Genomic DNA, 21,922 nt, shown 5'->3' on the forward strand with positions numbered 1-21,922 from the left:
AATATTAATTAACCTAAGTCTGTTGTGGTTAGAACCTAATTTCCCCAGCGGAGTCGCCAAGCTGTTATACCCCATTTTAAACGGATTAAATCGGAGTACAACATATTGGTGATTCCTATTTTGTTTAATTTAAGGAGTCGCCACCTAATTAGTTTATTGGTGAATTAGAACACCTAAATATTAACTAAGGTAAAGTTAAACTAAACCTCTGTTAATGGTCTGCTCAATTAGCGTGATTCTAGGTAAGGGTTCTAGATTATCCTAAAGAGAAGGGATTAAGCATCCTTTAGAATCCATTAATTATGATTTACCGTCCAAATTTAGGTTAATTAAAATATGGCTAAAATGAATATTTTGAAAATATTATACTAATGTATATTTATTGAAACCTTACAAAATATGAATGCATGAGTAAAACATTAAAGTGGAAAGTAGGACATCTATTAGTTTAAATTATATAAGCATAAGAATACCAATTGTGTCATCCAAGAAAATAAAATGTAGCAAATTTATAGAAGGTTCGAACTGTTAAAAATATTTAGCCACGTATGGGAAAAAATATGGTGACTTGACTTAACAAAATTGAGAAAAAAGCAATAAAATGATTTCTGGTCAAACTTGTAAAAATGTGGTTTGATTTGAGCTTAATTGCAATCTATGCAGACTTCACTTTACTCTTTTGTTTTGTTGTTTTTTAACTTTATTTACTTTTTGTTGGGTGATTTATTTATCTATCGATAAAATGGTGACGGACATGTAAGCTCTCAATTTTTTGTCAAAGGGGGCAAGAAAAGAAGCTTAAGAACAATTTGTATGTATTTGTCGTGTTTACCAAATTCTTCTTCGCAAACCATGGGATTTTATGTGAATGTCCTCATTTGTTATCTTTGATTTGCTACTTTGACCTTTAGTCAGTTGTGCGTATAAGCATTGTTAATCTATTTGGCTAGAAAGCGGTTAATCAATTTATTTCTTTATCTACATTGTTAATCTATTTGGTTGAGTTGACAGAAATTTTTTCTAATCATGCAGGTTCAAATTCCGGTTGCGGAATTCTTCTATTTCTTAAATGATCCTTACTAGAATCCACTGTTGAGTGAAAAGTACATAATTGTTACCAGCATGCTAATTTCAATTCTTGGTTTGGGGATTGAGATGTCCTCATTGACAAGCCCATATTGGATTGGCACTCTGTAATGTGCAGGCACCACTACATTTTAGCACAAGCAATCGACTTACTAAAACACCTCCTTGATCCAAGAATGTCTAAACGAAATGAAAGTTCAAAAACAACACTACATAATCATCCTAAAAGAACACCTCTACATAAGATATCTGCTCTTTCGGGCTTCGGCGTTCAACATTCTGCTATCTCTAACAGGTAAAAAGATAGATACTTATAGCGGTATAAATTGCAGGTAAAACTACTACTTCAGTAAGCTGCAATTATGACCTACATAATCGAAGATGACTATGAAAAATGTACACGGTTTTTAAATTCATTTTTCAGATGTTGGATGCAGTACGTACAATTCACTGAAGGAGGTTATCTTACAAAATCAACATTGCTTCTACTTGGGCATCCTGTATATGAGACACATCACTATTATAAGAATTGTCGAGATATATGCTTCAAATTTCCCAAAGGTCCCTTTGTACTATCTTTGCTACATATGCCATTACAACAAAAAAAGGTTCAATTCAAAATTTTAGCTATCCAAAATTTTAGCTACCCTACCTGAAGAAGCTATTACTCTGAATTACTGACTCCTTTGAGATTAAGAAGTTAATAAAACGTCTTGAAGTTAAATTGTTGCTCTATATGAAAAAAAATTATTACTAACTTCACGTTCTAAGCTAAAAGAGGTTTACAAGCAAGACGAGAAAATGAAGTATAGGATAACATTTAAGTCCACGTAAAAAGAAGAAACAAGAATATTCCTATCAAATACTATAGGCAAATCAAAATTCCTTGAGTTACTTGCCTGATATTAGTTAATGACAAAATTCCGACAGATTATTACTTCCTGTTGGAGAGCCGAATAAGTTGTGTCCAAGCATATCAAGATTCAGGTATCTCCGATCTATCTATATATAATAGGAGAGGCAAAAGATGGTGAGATGACAAGTGTCATTATCATAAAAATCAGAAATTAAAAATTTAAAAATCAAAAAGAAAAAAAAAAGAATAAGCTACAAAAGTTAAAAAAAAAAAAACTGCAATGAGCAAATTATTCAGCAAAATATTTTTTTTAAAAAAATGCAAGGGCATACTTAGCAAATAAAAAATTATTAAAACAGTGACATCACGTTCTTAAACACAAACAGTTTTAGAGCCTATTTTTGTGGAACTTTATTTCCACAAAATATGTTCTACAAGATAATTGCACGTACAATTTAAAAATGACAAAAATTTAAGAATCAATTTCAGAGCCTATTTATGTGGCGAACTATATTTCCACCGTCCTAGACATTAGGAAAAATAAACTCCCTCAAAGAACGGTAAATTACAAACTTCTATCTATTATTAATAGGAGAGGCAAAGAGTTGTTAAGATGACACTACAAAATTCCAAATTCCTAATTTAAAGTACAAAAGAAAACTGCTTAAGTTAAAATTGTTGAAACTGCTAAATTTAAAAATAAAATAAAAAACAAAAAATAAAAACAAATCAAACAAAAAGTTAAACCAAAAAACCCACGTTTGCAAACAACTAATCAGGAAATAAGCCATATGTCAAAATATGGAAAAAATAATGCCAATTGGCAGAGGATAAATAGATGTTTTAAATTTGATTTTAAATTCAATTCTTTAATAGTAGAAAAATAGCACATCCAAAAAAAGGACAAAAGAAATGATTTTAATCGTGGGTTTGTTTTAAAGAATTGAATTGAGATAAGAATAACAGTTCAACTCAACTGCAAATACCTCTCACAGCAAAATCCTAAAAATCCTCTTCATCTCAAAACATGTTCATTTTTCAAACTGCTTCACAAACAAGTAAGATAATACATTTTCAGATATTAACTGCAATGGGATTGATACTGAGTTTCGGAAGTTTGAGACTGCCAATCTGCCATATTACGGGCTTTATTAAAAGGGTTCAATCTGAGATTGATGATTTACAGCCGGAGAAGTTAGTTCAACCTAATGTGAATTGGTTCTGCACAAATATTTCACGAAGTAGGCATTTTTCTCTTCAACTTATCAAGGCTATGTTTCTTTTAGTGTTATTTCAAACCGCTATTTCTAATTTGCTTTTGCTTTTAATTTGTTTTAGAACTTTAGGAAAAGATAATAATGTACTTTTATTAGTTTTTTTTCTTTGTCTTCACCTCTATATTTTATTTTATGGCATGCATCTCTAAGATTCTCACATTTGTGGATATTAACTTTTGCAGTATTTACTGGTCTTTCGGAAATTGTTGGATTCGAAAGCAAAGATACATTATGTAAATTTTCTTATTCTTGACAGTTATTGCGTTATTTTAATATATTATACATTAATTCTTAATCATATGCATGTATTTTGGATCGAATTTAGTATTTTAATTATGTTGTATAAGGAATCGATAATACTGTACTTTTATTAGTTTTTTCTTTGTCTTCACGCCTAAGTTTTATTTTATGGGAGGCATCTCTAAAATTCTCACATTTGTGGACATTACTTTTGCAGTATTTAATGGTCTTTCGGAAATTGTTGGATTTGAAGGCAGAGGTACATTATTGTAATTTTTATTGTGTATTTTAATATATTATACAATAATTCTTAATCATATGCGTGTATTTTGGATCAAAGTTAGTATTTTGATTATGTTGTATAAGGTTGACAATATCTTATCCTTAAATATATACAAGAGGATATGGGCTTCTAAGCAAAGATTTATTTGTCACTAACTTTTTCTTTTACTTTTTATTTTTATTTTTTTTACTCCTGAAAGATTTACTGGCAGTGGAAAGCCTCATAACAAGGAGTTTTTATACAAATAATTGTTATAGTAATTAGACTGCTAGGCAAAAGAAAAAATATGCAAGCTCCTTGATGATATGATTTACTATGGCATGTCTATAGATCGACTCGGTTTGCAGTATATAAAATTCCTATTCTAATGCATATATATATTAATTGAGAATAATATTTTATTGTTTGTTTATCATTGACCGATTTAATTGATATTGTTATTTTGATTTGTTGGAAAGAGCAAGAAGAATGACGGAGGAGAGAAGAAAAGTGGGGACCTATAGAAGAAGGAAATAAAGAGGGAAAAACAAAACGATGACAAATTATATATGGCTTTTATGAATTCACATTTTCATTAAGAAGGTTGAATCTCCAAAGTGATCAATATCATCTTGAAGTTTCAAAAATTTATCTTTAGTGATTTTTTCCACTAAATTTAATCCTTTTTATGGTGCTCTTTTTGTTGTTTCACATTTGATGTAGATTTAACATTTGTAAATATTAATTATTTGTTCTTCTATCCGACAAATTGTATAATCCCTTAATTAAATTGAAGAGAAAAGAACAATTCTTGCCCTTGTGCTTTTCAATTTCCTACCGTTGGTGTTTGACTTGTGTTTTCTTAATCTTTTAATACTTATTTATATATAGTGTTTTGAAAGTACAAAAGAAGTTGCTATGTGTGATGCTAATTCAATTTGATATATCTTTATTTGGCACAAAATATATTTACGTTGGAAATTCATACATTCTATATTTAAGTTTAAGTCCTTATTTTGAAAAGGAAATATCATATTGAAGATGCTTTATTGAGATTTTGTTTAGCTTATTATATTTGAATCATGTTATATTTTCATGTTGTTTATATCACATACTATATTTTTCAAAATTTCATAACTCTTTTGTTCTTCGACATATTATGGAACAAGTTGCAGTCGTTATTTAATTAAAATATTATGATGTAATGCGCTAAAATAAGGAAAATTATAATTTAATAAGCTTAATATTTTATGATAATATTTGCTCATTGTGCAAATCCTATTACTAATACTTATTATACTAAAATGAGAGCATGGGGCAAAAACAACATTAGTGAAGCACAAGGTAATAAAAACTTATAGTATAATGTAATAACATGTACTCCAACAAGACATCAAAACTGTTTCTTGATTAATATTTATTTTGATATTCACAGCGCATCGCGCGGGTATAAATACTAGTAAGTAGTAACTCATGTAAAAAAGCAAACGCTCAATTTTTTGACATTTGTATAGTCAACATTGATATTCACTGAGATGATCAATTTTATATTAGTCCCACCTAACTTAAAATGTTACATCTTTTGAGTAAACAACATTAAACTTCATTCATAAAAATATAATTAATTATTTTTAATCATTGGATTGTTCAATAGGATAACATAATTAATTATTTTTAATCATTGGATTCTTCAATAGGATAACATAATTAATTATTTTTAATCATTGAATTGTTCAATGGGATAACATTAAGACTAATTTACATTATCAGGAGAATTACGCTTCTAGGATAATCAATTATGATTGATTCCATCTTAAGTAATAAAAAATTTCTAATATTACTATCTAGAGATTGTAAACTTTCTTTGCTTACAAGTATCATTTATTAAGTTGATATAAAATATTAGTTGAATTATGTTATTAAGAAATGAAATTTTAAATCTTAACATATTTAAAATTGAATGTATTGTACTATGATTGACGTATATTGTTACTTCAATGGTAATATTTTCCGTGCATCGCACGGTAGAGATACTAGTTTTATTATCAAAGTGATGATAATATCTTCATCTAGTCTATTCTAGCAGACAGATATAAGTTTCAAAGTATGCCGATTTGTGGGGGAAATAACAGACAGGTTTGACTATACGTGTCATAAGCAGCGCAAAATTGTGGCGAGCAACTCATGCGCAACACTTCCACTTGTAACCTTTACAAAGCTCCAGCCTCTTCTTCTTATTGCCCACTAATTTCACTACTATTTCTCCTCCATCACATATCTACATTTTCAGTTTCTTGAAGTTAGAAGTTGTAAAGTGTGTGGACAACTAGAGAGATATGGGAGAAACGACAATAACAACAGGTGGAATGGAGAGGAATCAAGCATTGATAACAGAGGCCCCTCTTGCGCCAGTTACTATTGAAAGGAAAGTTAGAACTGATTTGGAAACTTCTATTCCTAAGCCTTGTAAGTTTGCTTCTTCTTTTTAGTTTTTGATGATATGTGCATAACAGCATAAGTGATTGGTGACTCTTCACTTAGAAAGTTTAATTTTTTCTATTTTCTATTTCAAACAATCGGGAGTATTCATCCTATATTATTCCTGCAATTTGCAGAATGTGCCTATAAAAGGAACTATACTAGCGGCCTACTCAGTTTATTGTAGAAATTTTCGTGATTAATGATTTGACCATGCAAACTAACTAAAAATGCTTTTTCTCGGCTAAAGAAACAGATTACTCATCTATTTCTGTGCACTCATGATATATACTATCTTAAGAGCGATACGCTGCGTACTGATTCCCGTAATTATTAATAACCTATAGTCAATGACAAAAACCTTCTAGTGAATTTTAACTCGGAACCTCAACTTGAATTTTGAACCCTGGCCAACCTCTAATCTTGTATTATTTAGGGGATATACGCAACCCTATCCTCCATTTTTGCAAGAGGCTGTTTTCACGGCTTTTGCAGAAATGGAGGGTAAGGGATGGTAAGGCTACGCACGATAGATTCTTGTGGTCCGGCCCTTCTCCGGATCCCGCGCATACCGGCTGCCCCTCTTCTTCTTTTTACAACTTTTTTTTTAAATACATAAAAGATAGGAGTAAAAATAAATTACTTTAAATTTTTAAGGACGAATGCCGGAAAATCATACTCATAAGAAAATGGAAACTCAAACCCAAGAACTAACTTATAAGGTGAGCCTTGCCCAATATCATATATAAAGATAGACATAATCCTCATTCCTACCACATAATTCCCGTGCCTACTGATATGGGACTCAACAATCTCGGATGGAGGTACTTGTTAACCGATATGTAACTTCTATTAAAGTCAGATTTTAGATGAATAGCATTGAGCAGAAGATCTTTCGGAAACCGCTTCTCTACCTCCCAAGTCTCCCAAGGTTCCCAAGGTAGGGGTAAGGTCCGCGTACACTCAACCTCCCCAGACCCCACTTGTGAGATTTGTATGTTGTTGTTTAGATCAATAGCATATTGATTGCAGTCGCAAATCATACCTCTTATTGGAATAGCCCTAGTTGTGCGTCTATGTTTCCTCTTGAAAGTGAATATATTCGCAAGTTGTATTTCAAGTCTTGAACATTTGATGATGAGACTTCATTTGGTTGGTTGTGGACTGCTATTAGTTGCATTCTCTAGACTTCTTTTGAGAAAGGTAAATATTTGATAATTGTAGCACACGGGGCGGGACTGTACAAGTGTGTATACTTTGCGTATGTCTATATATTGATTAAATTTTACTTAAATGGGCACCTCAACCTTGAGAGTTGCGTAATGTGCTTGACCGCGTAATGTGCTTGACCAGTAATAAGTAATGAGAAAGTAGGCTAAAGGGTAGCGAATTCTAATGTAAGGTGGGTTATCGCTGTGTTTAGAAGGAACCGTGTACTGAGTTCTGTTAGTTTGTAAGTTTGTGCATCTCTTCCCTCAGACCAAGACTTATCCAAATTCAGACACAGTAATTCCTGAAGCTGACGCGATGAACTTGTTAATTAGAGGAATTTGGAAGGTCGTATTCCAGCCTTTAAGATTAAAAACCCCAAAATAAAGTACACCATATTCATGAAAGAAGAAAAAAAAGTGCCGAGCTATGATTAGAAATTAAATCTACATTCTGTCTGTGGATCCTTTATTCATAGTCGAATTAAGACAAAAATTACCAAACTAAAGGTATTAAGTATAACAAACGCGTTGAACCTGTAGATAATTGCATTTTGATTAAGAGCATTTATCTGCAAAAGTTGAATGGATTTTTCTAGTTTTATTTCAATACTGGAGTGTTGTTTCTCAAAATTAGTGGCTTATTGTCCAGTTGTCACTTGGTGGTTCATTATTAGTTTGATTATATGCAAGTTCTGCTGGTGTTGCTGGTCTTTTGTTTCTTGTAATTAACATAATCATGGCATTCTTACTTCACTCAAAATATTCAGATATGGCTAGAGGATTGGTCGCTCCAGATATGGAGCACCCCAACGGAACACCTGGGCACAAGCACAATGGCATGAGTGTTCTTCAGCAGCACGCAGCCTTCTTCGACCAGGATGATAATGGCATCATTTATCCATGGGAAACATACTCTGGTAAATTATCATTCTAGTCCGCAAACTGTTGTGAAGGCTGATTTATTTGTGGATGTGTAATTTATTGATTTCCAGGAAGGAAGTTATACTTAATGGGATGACATAATTTCCTATGGTTCTTCACTTCAAGAACTTAGTTTTATCAATTACAATCATTAGCTGATACTTGCCGATGTCTGATCTTTCCTCCACTTTCTAATCGCTTTGAACAGGATTTCGTCAAATTGGTTTCAACATGATTGGGTCGTTCATAATGGCTATTGTCATCAATGCTGCTTTGAGCTATCCTACTCTCCCGGTAATTTGAAGCAGAGTCACTGATACTTGTAACCCAAACAACTGATGAAAAATTAAAAAGAATAATATTCGTTGCGGAAGCAACACACTTAATGAAAGTGGCAGGATTACAAATTAAAGAAACCGAATAAGTTTCATGCCATTATTGCTTTGTTCGGATTTGTAGCACATAGTTTGAAATTTAGTTCAATTTGAAATTTAGTTCAACTCGATGCATTCAGAATCAGCAATGGTTTTTACTTATTTGTCATTTTGGGAAGCTTTAGCAATATGTAATGAAGGCCGAAAATCTAAGGAGAGGCAGCAGAACTAATAGCTTCGATGATTTCCATATGGTGCTAGATGCGAGTTTTTAGTTCTCTCCGTTAATAGCGCACTGTAAAATGTTAATTTGCAGGGGTGGTTCCCTTCTCCGTTGCTTCCAATATACATTAATAATATACACAAGTGCAAGCATGGAAGCGATTCAGGGACCTATGACAGAGAAGGCAGGCAAGTATATATACTAGTATGAAATTACTTCAACTTCTTGAAGTTGATCTTGATCTTACTCTGGTTTTTTGCTTAGATACACCCCAGTGCATTTTGAGAACATCTTTAGCAAATATGCTCGAACAGTGCCCGATAAGCTTAGTCTTGGAGAACTGTGGGATATGACTCAGGCTAATAGAGAAGCATTTGATTTTTTTGGCTGGTAAGTAGGTCCATTTCTTTAACTGCTTATTTTCAGTTGAAACACATAATTGTTTTAATCATTTGGTGTTTTCGCATCTAATTTTGAAGGATTGCTACAAAAATGGAGTGGGGAATCTTGTATCTTCTTGCTCGAGACGATGATGGTTTCTTATCGAAAGAGGCCATAAGGCGATGCTTCGATGGGAGTTTGTTCGACTATTGTGCAAAGGTACGCATGGGAGGTGACTATGCTAATAAGCAAGAATAGGTTCCACTTAGAAGTATACATATGCTAGTGTTCTGATTTAGATGTAATAGTTTGAGAAAGAGCTAGCCTGAATCTTGTATTCTCGTATACATGTTTTAAGGTTTTTCTTTGTTCAGAAACTGTGAGATGGATTTGGAATTTCAAGTTATCTTTCACCCTATGTTCAGAGGATCTTGCATCTTATCAATTTTTTTGATTTTTTGGAATCTTGGCCAAACAGACTATTAGTATCATCAAAGTTCGAGTTTACCTCGATAGTTTAAAAATGTTTGCACATCCTATGTTCAGAGGATCTTGCATCTTATCAATTTTTTTGATTTTTTGGAATCTTGGCCAAACAGACTATTAGTATCATCAAAGTTCGAGTTTACCTCGATAGTTTAAAAATGTTTGCACATCCTATGTTCAGAGGATCTTGCATCTTATCAATTTTTTTGATTTTTTGGAATCTTGGCCAAACAGACTATTAGTATCATCAAAGTTCGAGTTTACCTCGATAGTTTAAAAATGTTTGCACATCAAATAAGTTACCAATCAACTACTAGTAAATTGTATGCCAAATATGAATTGGTAACACTTCAAAACTAAATATATGCCGTCAGTATATAAGTTCAACTTTATAAAAGAGACGACTCATTTTTATTTTGTCTATTTTCTTAAATGTGCGCATGCACCTTTTTGGGTGGTAGTTGTTGACAATTGCTAGGTCCAATAATTGCCATAAAAAATTGGATGGATAAATCTTCAACTCTCCAATATTTAATGTGAAATCAACCAAATCATCAAGTTGATTAAGATAATTGCTACCATCAACAAACCACATCTCAAAAAAAAAAAAAAAGGAGAGAGAGAGAGAGAGAGAGAGAAAACAGATTACATCCAACAAGAAGTCTGTGTTTTTTATCCTCACAAGAACATAACAAATTCACAAGTGAAATGAACAAAGTGGATCCACATCAAGCAAGATAATACATAGGATTTGGAAGTTTGAATGTTCTTTTTGCACTTGGAAGACCCGCAATGCTGCTCCATTGGTCTCCAACAATACCCAAAATTCTATAGCCTTTGCTTATAAGCTTACTTCTTACCTCTGCCTTAAATTTCTGAGCATTCTTGCATTCATCTTCTTGACCTCTAAAATATTCAAAAAAAAAAAAAAAAAAAAAAAACTCAAAAAATTAGTACCAATCTTTTAAATTATGTATAACCATAAACCAGATAAATAGAGAGTAATTTTGAAACCTTAGTATGAGGCCCTTCCATCCATAGAAACCAACATGGACAAGATTGTCAACGGTGGCAGATCTAAGAAGTTCTCTTCTTGAAGAAACAATAAAGATTTGAACTCCTAGCTCTTTAAGATGATTGAACAACTTCACAGAATGACTCAATGCTGTTCCTTTCCCTTGGCTCATCCAAGCCTCCAAAGATGTCATATTTAACTTATTTCCCCTATCCCACCCAAAAAAAAAAAAAAAAAAACATTACCAACATTAAAAATATCATTATATTTTTTATCAAAGGATCTCAATGAGAAGTTATATGCACTAAAACGTATAAACTAATTTGTCACTATCAATGCAATGTAATTGACTATGACATTTTATCACTCTATTTCTAAATTGTCATGTTAGACTTGTTAAACTAATTGTTGTTGTAAGGCAACTTAACCTAACAATGGTAATAAGAAATGGACATTGGACATAAGTCAACTCTAAAGTTAGCTCATGATTGGAATGTGAGATATGAGCCTTGATATCAGGTAACGAATTTTTTTTATCTGACCGATTCTGATACCATGTTAAGAAATTGATTTTTTGCAGAAGGACTAGATAATGAGATAGATGACTATAAGCTGATAATCTTTGCCTCTTGCTAGTAAAGCGAAATGCCCTATATGTCTTAGACCTAATTATTCAACTTCAAAAGCTAATTCGTGAGATAAGGATTATCCAATATTATATAAAAGACCAATTTTCCATTCACAACCGATATGAAACATACTCAACAGATAGTGTAAGATCTTATATATGCAGTGTCAATGCACAGAACATAAAATCTTACCCTAAAAACAAAAGATGAGAAACAAAAAACTTACCCAAAGCCATTGTTCTTGTAGTAAGGAACAGAGGAAAGAAGGGTGTCATCAATGTCAAAAATCCAAGCATCTTTCCCATCATGTTCCAAAATACAATTAGTACTAATATGAAGTATGCATTCATCAATTGTTCTTTCAGAATCCACTTTGTATTGAGTGGAAGTCATGTACTTTGCAATATAGGCAACACATTCTTGAGGGACAACAACATAGTCTCTAATGTTGTGCAACTCAACATTCATTCTCCAACTCTCACAGTAATTCTTAAGGCTGATTTTGAGACCATCATTGGTTTTGTACTGTTTCAAAATGTTCCAATCTGCTAGAGATGAAGTAAAGAGAAGGCAAAAGATAGTGAAGAAAATTCCAAATTTTCTTGCCATTGTTTTAGGGAGAAAGAAGAAGTTGAAGAAATTGATGAGAAAGTTGGAGTTTTAGATGATTTTGTGTAGCTACTTATTGAGGGACTTAGTGATAAATGTCAAATGAAGGGTCACATGGGTGATGGGAATTAGTTGTCACCATGTATATTCTTGTCCTCAAGAACACATGATCGCTTGGGTGGCAGGTTGATTAAATTAAACATAAAAATTGTCTAATTATGTCAATCAATGATGTCATATGGAACTTAGTTCTATAGTTTCAAATCTTCTATTTTATGTAGTTTGGTTTCTGGGTAAGCTAACTTAGATCATGAAAATTGAATTTGATTCTTTATAGTTTGTTCACACTAGGACCATGTTACATCATCAGTCACGCCTCCATGAAAGTAAAACGTAATTGCCCAATCAGGATAATTTTGCAAGTAATCTTGGACTGGCGAAAATTCTGAGTCCAAGCTTTTCGTTTATTATCATTTCTCTTGTGATCTGAAATATGTAATTACCACCAATTTTTTTTTTTTTTTAAAGGTGAGTGTAATATCTAATGGGAGAAACAGCTTGCTAGAGGGATTGTCATTTGACACTTCATTAAAAAAAGTTATGAATGTAAATATTTTTTTCCAACATAGAAAAGAAATGTTTACATTTCTGATTCATCCAACAATGCTTGAAAATAATACAACATAAACGTATTATAAGGGACAGGAAGTACAATCCTAAAGCTTTCTCGTACTGTCTCAACCAACCCACGTATATGCTAAGTTGTGTTAATAAGTCGATATCACTTACATAAATTTTGCGTTTGCTATTGGTCATATCACAAAATACAAGAAAGGTTACTGCTGTGTAAACAAAACTATAATGAACCTTGCAAAGCTTAAAAAAGAAATCTATTTTTTTTATATTTTACATATCAAAATTTTTTGACTTAAATTTTACCAAAATAATTACTCTTAATTAATAACAAGTTCCGCAGTTAAATTATATGAACCATGCAAAGCTTGAAGATGGAACATGTGTCTTGAGCAAGCCAATAATATCTACTCCCTCCGTCCCAAAAAGATTGTTTTGTTTTGACTTGATACAAAATTTAAAAAATAAAGGAAGACTTTTGAAATGTATGGTTCAAAACAAGCCTTAGATATTTGTGTGGCCGTAAATCATTTCATAAAATTAAATTGTTTTCTAAATATAGAAAGAGGACAATTTTTTTGGGACAGACTAAAAAAAGAAGGGAGGATAATCTTTTTGAAACTGAGGATTACAATAAAGAAGTGACAAGAAATATATAATAGATATAAAAATAAGAAAGTAAACAACAACACATATTCAAACCAAATAGAAATTGTATAATTAGAAATAGAAATAATTACCAAGTGGGTGCCACAAAGGAGTCGAACCGTATTGACATTTCAACGTACAGCTATATATCACATGGAATTGAACCTAATCGAGGGGCATCTCTAAATAAACATAAATAATATCATCCATTGTAATTTATATCTTGGTCCCTAGCCATTTATATCAATTGAAAAACTTTATTGCATGCTAAAACTGATTTTTTTCTTATAAGTTGTAGTATTATATAGTTGAGTAAGAGTAATAATTATGAGTTAGTTTTTGGGATTGCTCTTGCTTTAGTTACTCAAATTAATACTTTCCTAATATCCCTATGTCAAGAAGGTCTCAAAAGTTGAAAAATCAAAAAAGGAACAGAAGAGACAGGAAAGGAGAATCTTGTAAGTGCATATATAAGGAAAAAATTTAATTGCTGAGGCTGACTTTTAAGAAGAAAAAAGGAAGGTTGGAACCAAATTCCGTCCTATTATGTCCATTTTAAACCCCAACCAAATCCCTATTCGTTGACACATTTAAACAGACATGTGTCCACAGCACTTTTTCCTGGCACTTTCCCAGCAACATATTGTATATTTTTATTTCTGGTACCGATTTGAGAGTAGATTATTTTAGATTTACATTGAGAAATTCATTTAGGGGAATTTGATAAGAAATGAATGTCTGTTCTAACTCAACCTTAAACATTGGCTCATGAGATACAAATTATCCTCAATCTCAAAAATTGGCTCATGACATAAAAGTTATCTAAGACTATATAAGGGGACGAAATAAGTCATCATCCACCAATATGAGACCTCCACCCCCCAGCGCCCCCAACCCCCCTTCATACTCAATGCCCAAGACTCTACATTTGACGCGTGGACAATATAGATGAGGTCAATATTGGGTACATCTGAATTAAGATGGTCTTAACTCTGATACCATGATAAAAAATTAATTATGAGTCTAACTCAATACAGAAACTAAGTTTTGAGATAAAGATTGCTCAAGACTATTTAAGGAGATCAAATAACCTATAAGTCACCGATGGTGGAACTAAACAGGGTTAAAGCATTCCCTGCAAAAGACAACTCTATTTCTAAGGCTCGAAATCGGGTTCAAATTTAGAATAGAGTGATACTACCGCCCACCACAACATTTAATGATCCTAACATTGTATATTTGGGGGAAAAGTGATTAAGTTGTATTAGACTTACATTTTACATAAACAACTACTTCGAACTAGAAGTTTCGCAAGTACATATTTTATATTTTGCTATAATATATGAGTAATTAAAGTACGTCTACTTCTCAACCCTCTTGTAAGTTGTAATCAGTCTTGATTATTATATAACGTGGCAGAGTTCCAATGGAGGTCATTAGATTTATGATTGCTAGCTACAGCTACAAGAGGCAAATTCAACAAATAATAATTTACTAAATATTAAAAAGACAATAATGCCAAAATGCTTAACCAATTATAATTGGAATTAATCAGCAAGTCGGTAACACGTCTCTTGACGCTTCTTTTTGGGTCAACACATATTTGTCAACATAACAGCTATGTAACGCTGATTCCTAACCAATCCAGAAACATACAAAAAAATTAAAACAATACGTGATATAAGCAATAACATATCATTGAACTATTTTTTTCTGTTCGACAGAGACATACTCCATAGTTTACTCAATTACTCTCTACTAAAGGTGGCAACCGGTTAGGAAACCGGCCGGTTCCGGTTCCAAAACCGGAACCGCCTAACCGGTTCCGGTTTAACCGGTTCCGGTTTACCGGTTTTAAACCTCAAACCGGAACCGATCCGATTTGGAGTGATTAAAATCTATTTTTTTTTTGTTTTTTGTATTATATATATATATTATAGTATTTATTTGTATATTGTAGCTATATTTTCATATGTTATACAACTTTATAATTAAAGTTTAAATATTTACTGACTAACAGCCTAACAGCAAGTCAGCAATACAGAATAGTGCTTTTCGTATACATATATATGTATAACTTACATATACTTATATATATGTATAACTTAATATATATACTATATACTATATATATGTATATATATGTATAACTTAATATATATACTAAATATATACATATAACTTAATATATATACTATATATACATACTTATATATATGTACTATATACTATATATACTTATATATATGTATATATATGTACTATATATACTATATGTACTATATACTATATATACTTACTTATATACTTTAGTTTTTTTTTTTTACCGGTTTAACCGGTCCGGTTCCGGTTTTACCGGTTCCGGTTTCCAAAATATTGGAACCGGACCGGTAAACCATTAAATGCTTAACCGGAACCGGTTAACCGGTTCTACCGGTTCCGGTTTAACCGGTCCGGTTACCGGTTAAAACCGGTAAGACCAAACCGGTTACCACCTCTACTCTCTACGGTCTCAAATTATTAGTCGATTAGACCAACGTATGGTTTCAAAATATTTGATGTTTTAAAAGATAAAAACTCATTTATTTTCTTTTTCAAATCCATGTCTTTACTATAAAAGGTAATTTATTTAAAATGTTCTTGTTATTAAATATTTTTATCAATGTATCCTTTTAAAAAACGGACAGTATAAACTGAAGCAGCAATTTTCAACTGCAAAGTGGAAAACAATTGTACCTGCTTTGAGAATTATTGTCTTTGATGATCATATAATACGTAAAATTTTACGGCTAATGAATGAACTGTACTAATTTCTTATTAATTAAAATTGAATCCTGACCATTTTACTTAATCATGCAATAGTTACTTAACACCTCAATTTGTTTGGTCTTGCTAGTATTTAAGACAAAACAAGCTAATAATCAAAAGTACTTCAATGGTAACTACTTTTAATCAATTTGGGTGTTGAGTACTGTGGTCCGGCTTTCATCAACAATAGTTCAGAGTTCAAAGAAAACTGATTACAAACCAAAAGCCTAACTTTTTGGTTTGATTTTTAAAAGATAAAAACTGAAAATAATCAAATCAAACGCACAAAACAGTTCAAGTGACCACAACCTCGAAATTTTTCTTTTTCTTACATCAAAATACGGCTCTTTAAGCTTTGAAAGTTCCCAACTGTGAAGGTTTGAAGGGATTTAACACTTAAACACCTATAGTCTGAAGTGAAATAAAGAAAATAGTAGGGGAATTACAAGACACGGAAAGTCACAGAAATACAAAATTAATTAACATTACAAATTTACAATCGAGAATACGATCTTGGAGGTTTGAGTAGTGAACCAAAGTAGAATTTTACGATAAGTTCACCGTTTTTCTTTTACTTTTACAGTAAGTGCTTCTAAAGTAATTTGATATTTCGTTTATAATACTATGGTATTTTATGTTTTTATTTGTTCAACTTGTTTTCAGGCTTCTTCGTCTTTTTCCATTTCCTTGTTCATCTATTTTTGCCTTAGATAACGTTCCCATTAATTTAACATTGTATAGAAATTGAATAAAACAGTCAAACCAACCAAAATTAAAAACAAGATATGACAGCTAAAACCGATAAATTTGTATTGTACCTGATTTGATTTAAATTTAGAAACCAACAATCCATGGCCACAGAATCTGTTACCACTCTGTATATGAGATACAATAATAAGGCATCATAATCTGCAGGTTAAATCTTTGTTCAAACTATTGCATTAGCTGCACTAGCAATCCTCGGCCATAAATCAGCACAAGCAATCCTCGGCCATAAATCAGCACACTCCTTCCCAATTGGACCAGTGATAGCAGAACCTGCAGGCACCCAAAAGCAGCTCATGAACAATACATACATCGAGAAATTTTAGAAAACTAAACAGTTTAAATCGTTGATATACGGCTAAACGAAGAATTAAAACATGCTTCATTTAACAATGCAACTATGCAAATCGCTCTTTCACGGGAAGTGTGTATCATCCATGATACAACAAAAACCATGTAGAAGATTTTATTTTGAAATTTTGATCAGACATGCCAATGCATAAAATTTAGATAGATTTTCTTGATTGAGATTAAGCATTAGCTTACCTTTCATTTCTCCTTTGGGATTGACAATCACACCAGCATTATCTGCAGAAGGATACATGTCATGTTATGATCTCAGCTTTACCTTTAGAAACATTCTTGCGCTTGAGAAGAAATTACAAAACATAACTACTAAAACACACTCCATCCACCTTGCAGATGCATGCTTAACATGCTAGAACTCAAAAACAAATGTAGAGTCTGAATGGAGCAGATGTGAGCTTAAAAAGAATCAACACATCTGTAACGATGGTCACGTCCATTTTCCAGCCATGTAACTGTATCAACCACTATAATGAGGTCGTTACCTGACTAATGCCTGGATATGTTTTTAAGTTATACAACACAGTAACAAGAAAACATTGAACCAGATTTATGTACACACACTATATAATGCTTAAAATGCTACAACTTGATAACATATATAGAATCCAAATGGAGCAGATGTGAGCTTAAAAGGAATCAACACATCTGTAACGATGGACACTTCCATTTTCCAGACATGTAACTGTATCAACCACAGTATAAGAGGTTGTTACTTGACTAATGGCTGGATATGCTTTAAGTTATACACCATAATAGCAAGAAATTTTTGAAAACGAATGTGTAAAAAAATCAAGAAATGTTACCCTTTCAAAAAAAAAAAAGACTATAATCTTATTTGAAAAGAAATGAAACAAAGATAACTTTAAAACACAACAGACACCAATTCATCAATTTCTGCCTATATGTATGCAGAATGGAAGAAATAGGTTACTTCATGTTGGGCCCATATGGAGCAGAAGGTGCTTGAATGGTATAAGCGCATCTGTAACGATAGACAACATTAATTTCCCAGACTAGTAACTGTATTAACCACTAGATGAAATGTTAACACCTGACTAAGTCTGGTTCAAAATTTAAAGCTAGACTTTCTCAAAAAAAATAAAAATTGTTAGTAGATATTTATAACGGGAAAAGACAGCACATACCCATCAAATGGCTAATTCTAACTACCACTGCCACAGCCCACAATCCGAAGCTTCAAAATTTTTGTAAACATACATTACTCATTCCATCGGAAACAGAATCATAAGAAACAAGATACAGAAAGTCATACCATGATAAAAATTGCAAGGTACAAGTTATACTCTTTCAAAAAACAGAATAAACACCTTAAACAGGACAAAAACTCCTAACCCACTACTAAGATCATATGTTAATTAAAGTTCAGCTATCTCTAAACATGGTCAACTTAAGGAGAGAATGTATCGAATCGCGAAAAGAGAGGTCCACCTGGGGAGATCCCACTCGATTATATACCCGACTGTTCATACATCAAGACAACCCCCAAAACCAGCAAATACAAACAATAACCCTTGCACGGAAACAGGTACATGTGTATAACTTTCAGGAGAAGAAAACGCCATTCAAATGTGGCCTCTTTCAGAAAAATCCAGAAGAGAATTGTAACAAGAAGACAATTAGGTAACAAGTGTAGATAATGTAAAAAGAGAGCAAAAACATGAAGAAGTCAAAGAAACTAATGATATCAAGTTTCCCAACCTTGACAGGGATGGTAAAAGAAGTTACCATCCGAGGAAGGGGAAGATTGGTTAGGCTATAGCTGGTCATGGGAAGTGTAGAGAAACTCAAATCCAATTCTCAACACTACATTACCAGCAAAGCAACCTGAAGAATGAGAGAAAAATCCAATGGAGACCGAAAAACAAGAGAGAAATCGAACATGAGCTATGTCAGGCTTGACAGAGCAAGGTCCTAGAAGACTGATAACCTACTTGATCTAATGACTGACTCTCATCTACTTAATCCTGCAAACATTACATTCCACTCTAATTTATTTCAAGTAGCCCTCGAAGACATGTTCAAACCTGTGATCAACATTGTTGTTACCATGTTCATCTAATATCCACCAAATTGTTAAATCTGCTTTCGATATATGAAATTATTATGTGGATACTACTACTGGAAAAACACAACGTATAAAAAGAATGTAATCCAACCATGTGTCCAATAAGTCATGAAAGAAAAGACCTAGTGGACTAGTAATTGAAAGCTGAAATAACATTCATTTCGCAAAACGAAGAAATTGCCACAGAACATTAATTATGGTTCTGGGACAGAGTGCGTTTGCTCAATACATTTTCAATATATAACAACCCACTGATTTTAAAAGTAGAGCATAATTTTGTAAAAAAAAAAGAAAAAAAAAACACACACACAACAAAATCTTAAGCAATGATATAATTGTAAAAAAAATTATTTTGGTAACCGGAAGCATATGAAGGAGGGATGAAATGTGCCCGTAGGTAAAGGGCCTGAAAAATCATGGGGAAGAATCAGATTCAGGCGAGTGATACTGACTTATTTCTTTTTCGCAAGCTTGTGTAATTATATTGACTGGATCGTTTAAGGTTCGATTCCAGCCAAGAAGCTGACTTGCTTATATCTCAAATACCAAAATAATACATACCAAAAAAAAGGAAAAATTCAATGCTGGTACGGGTAGACCAGCTCTCATTGGTAAATCACTTCTATAAAATAAAGAAAGCATACCAAGTCCAACAACACATTACAGGAGCATTCCACTATACACATAATGCTTAAAATTTGGGAGAAATAGACAAAAAAGTATATCTATACTAGCAAGGAAGTCCCAACACCCTAAACTCTACTACATTGATGTCCACTGAACCTCAATTTTTTTTTTGATTAAGCACCGGGTGTCCAAGGCTCTTAGAGCCCCGACTAATCCCGGGGGTGCACAGGCCCTCAGCAAGGAGTTTCCCGCAAGTGCACCACGGGTAATTCAGGGTTTTACCCAGTCCAATGGCCCTCAGAAATTGTTTGCACCCAGTGGGTTTCGAACTTGAGACCTTGAAAGGGAGCACCCAAGGCTCAAGCCAATTTCCACCAGGCCAACCCCTGAGGGTTCCACTGAACCTCAATTTGTACAGTAATTTTCGTTAATCTTTGCAAATGGTAACACTTTATAACTAACCACATGGATACTTCACTGCATACAAATATAAAATCATATGATCTCAAACATGGGTATGGCTTAATGAATATTTCTTGCATACAAACTGAATAATGGGACCAATCCCTCTACTCTTTTCCACTCAATACCCCAACAAAGCATAACACATAACACAATCAAAAAACAAAGTGACAATTTACCTTCAAAGTACATGAAAACACCGTCCTTTCGGCGCCAAGGTTTACGTTGTCTAACAATAACAGCAGGCATAACTTTCTTCCTTAATTCAGGTTTCCCTTTCTTAACAGTAGCCATAACCATATCACCTACACAAGCTGATGGCAATCTATTTAACCTGCCCTTTATACCCTTTACTGATATAATATAAAGGTTCTTAGCCCCAGTGTTATCAGCACAATTCACCGTCGCCGCCACCGGTAAACCCAGTGACATCCTGAACTTGTTTCCAGCAGACCCTCCACGCCCTAAACATCATTTTGCAAGAACAAAAAATGAATTAATTAGGCGAAATGTAATTTGAGAAGGATTACTGAATTGAGGGGAAGTAGAGTTACCTCGTTTTGACATTTTTGGTTCTTGGAAGTATGGAGATTTAGGGTTTTGTTAGGGTTTTATAGATAGCAATTGTAGTTTAGGGTTTAATTCGAAGAATGTTGGGTTGTGGACTTTTTGGACTCTATTTGGGCTGCAGCTTTAGACCGGCCCATTTTCTTTAATTTTTGTAAAATTTTCACAAATAGCTACCTTTTAGCTGCCTCTAACAAGTTATAACTATAAGTTCATTATTTACAATTCGTAGCTTATTTTTCCTATATTTAGGTTCTGGACGCGTCGCATAAATATAGCCAAAATATAGACTAAATACACCGAACTGTTGAGCAAATAATGCCTCTATTTAAGGGGAAAAAAAATTCAAACTAAACAGAAATCTGTTTTTAATGTTCCATAAATCACGCAAATCTTATTTTCTTCCATATCTAATCACATATCTCATTCAACATCTAATCATTCACATAAAATTTGAATTCAAAAACTCTCTTCATATTTTTTCCCAAAATATAACTAAAAAAAAAATCTCTGTTTAATGTTCCATTTGTTCATCAACTAAATTACACGTTTCACCGTGTAATTGCAACTTTTTTTTTAATATTTTTCTGAACTTTTTAGTTGTTTTTCATATATATTTTGGCTATATTTTTAATTGTATTTTGATTATTATGTTCAATATTACTTATTCTGGTTACTGTTGACTATATTTAAGATATATTTTTCACATATTTTGACTATATTTAGAAAATTTTCAGGAAAACAAAAGTTGCAGTGAAAACGTTACTACCTCAATTATGACTCTATTTTGGCTATATTTTTTAATTATATTTTGATTAATATGTTCAATATTACTTATTCTGGTTTCTGTTGACTATATTTCAGATATATTTTTCATATATTTTGACTATATTTTTCAAAATTTCAGAA

The 21,922-nt window shown here is 32.6% G+C and overlaps 3 protein-coding genes across 3 annotated transcripts; 1 reads left to right on the forward strand and 2 right to left on the reverse strand.

Moving 5' to 3' along the window:
- The first annotated feature begins 5,974 nt into the window (after positions 1 to 5,974).
- LOC132608972 (peroxygenase-like) lies at positions 5,975 to 9,738 on the forward strand. Its single transcript, XM_060322803.1, has 6 exons — positions 5,975 to 6,187; positions 8,178 to 8,327; positions 8,540 to 8,625; positions 9,022 to 9,116; positions 9,193 to 9,318; positions 9,408 to 9,738. Exons 1-6 carry the CDS (start codon positions 6,058 to 6,060, stop codon positions 9,565 to 9,567), a joined length of 747 nt encoding a protein of 248 aa, XP_060178786.1. The 5' UTR covers positions 5,975 to 6,057; the 3' UTR covers positions 9,568 to 9,738.
- A 689-nt stretch (positions 9,739 to 10,427) lies between these two features.
- LOC132608973 (acid phosphatase 1-like) lies at positions 10,428 to 12,310 on the reverse strand. The gene is made up of 3 exons (XM_060322804.1): positions 11,666 to 12,310; positions 10,810 to 11,019; positions 10,428 to 10,701 (listed from the first exon to the last, which is right to left on the reverse strand). The coding sequence occupies exons 1-3, from the start codon at positions 12,046 to 12,048 to the stop codon at positions 10,524 to 10,526; spliced, it is 771 nt and encodes a 256-aa protein (XP_060178787.1). The 5' UTR covers positions 12,049 to 12,310; the 3' UTR covers positions 10,428 to 10,523.
- A 4,613-nt stretch (positions 12,311 to 16,923) lies between these two features.
- LOC132608975 (large ribosomal subunit protein uL14-like) lies at positions 16,924 to 21,157 on the reverse strand. Its single transcript, XM_060322805.1, has 4 exons — positions 21,001 to 21,157; positions 20,626 to 20,910; positions 17,449 to 17,490; positions 16,924 to 17,175 (listed from the first exon to the last, which is right to left on the reverse strand). The coding sequence occupies exons 1-4, from the start codon at positions 21,011 to 21,013 to the stop codon at positions 17,066 to 17,068; spliced, it is 450 nt and encodes a 149-aa protein (XP_060178788.1). The 5' UTR covers positions 21,014 to 21,157; the 3' UTR covers positions 16,924 to 17,065.
- Positions 21,158 to 21,922: the final 765 nt, after the last annotated feature.

The sequence above is a fragment of the Lycium barbarum genome, chromosome 9 (assembly GCF_019175385.1).
Source record: "Lycium barbarum isolate Lr01 chromosome 9, ASM1917538v2, whole genome shotgun sequence".
In the NCBI taxonomy this organism is placed as follows: Eukaryota; Viridiplantae; Streptophyta; class Magnoliopsida; order Solanales; family Solanaceae; genus Lycium; species Lycium barbarum.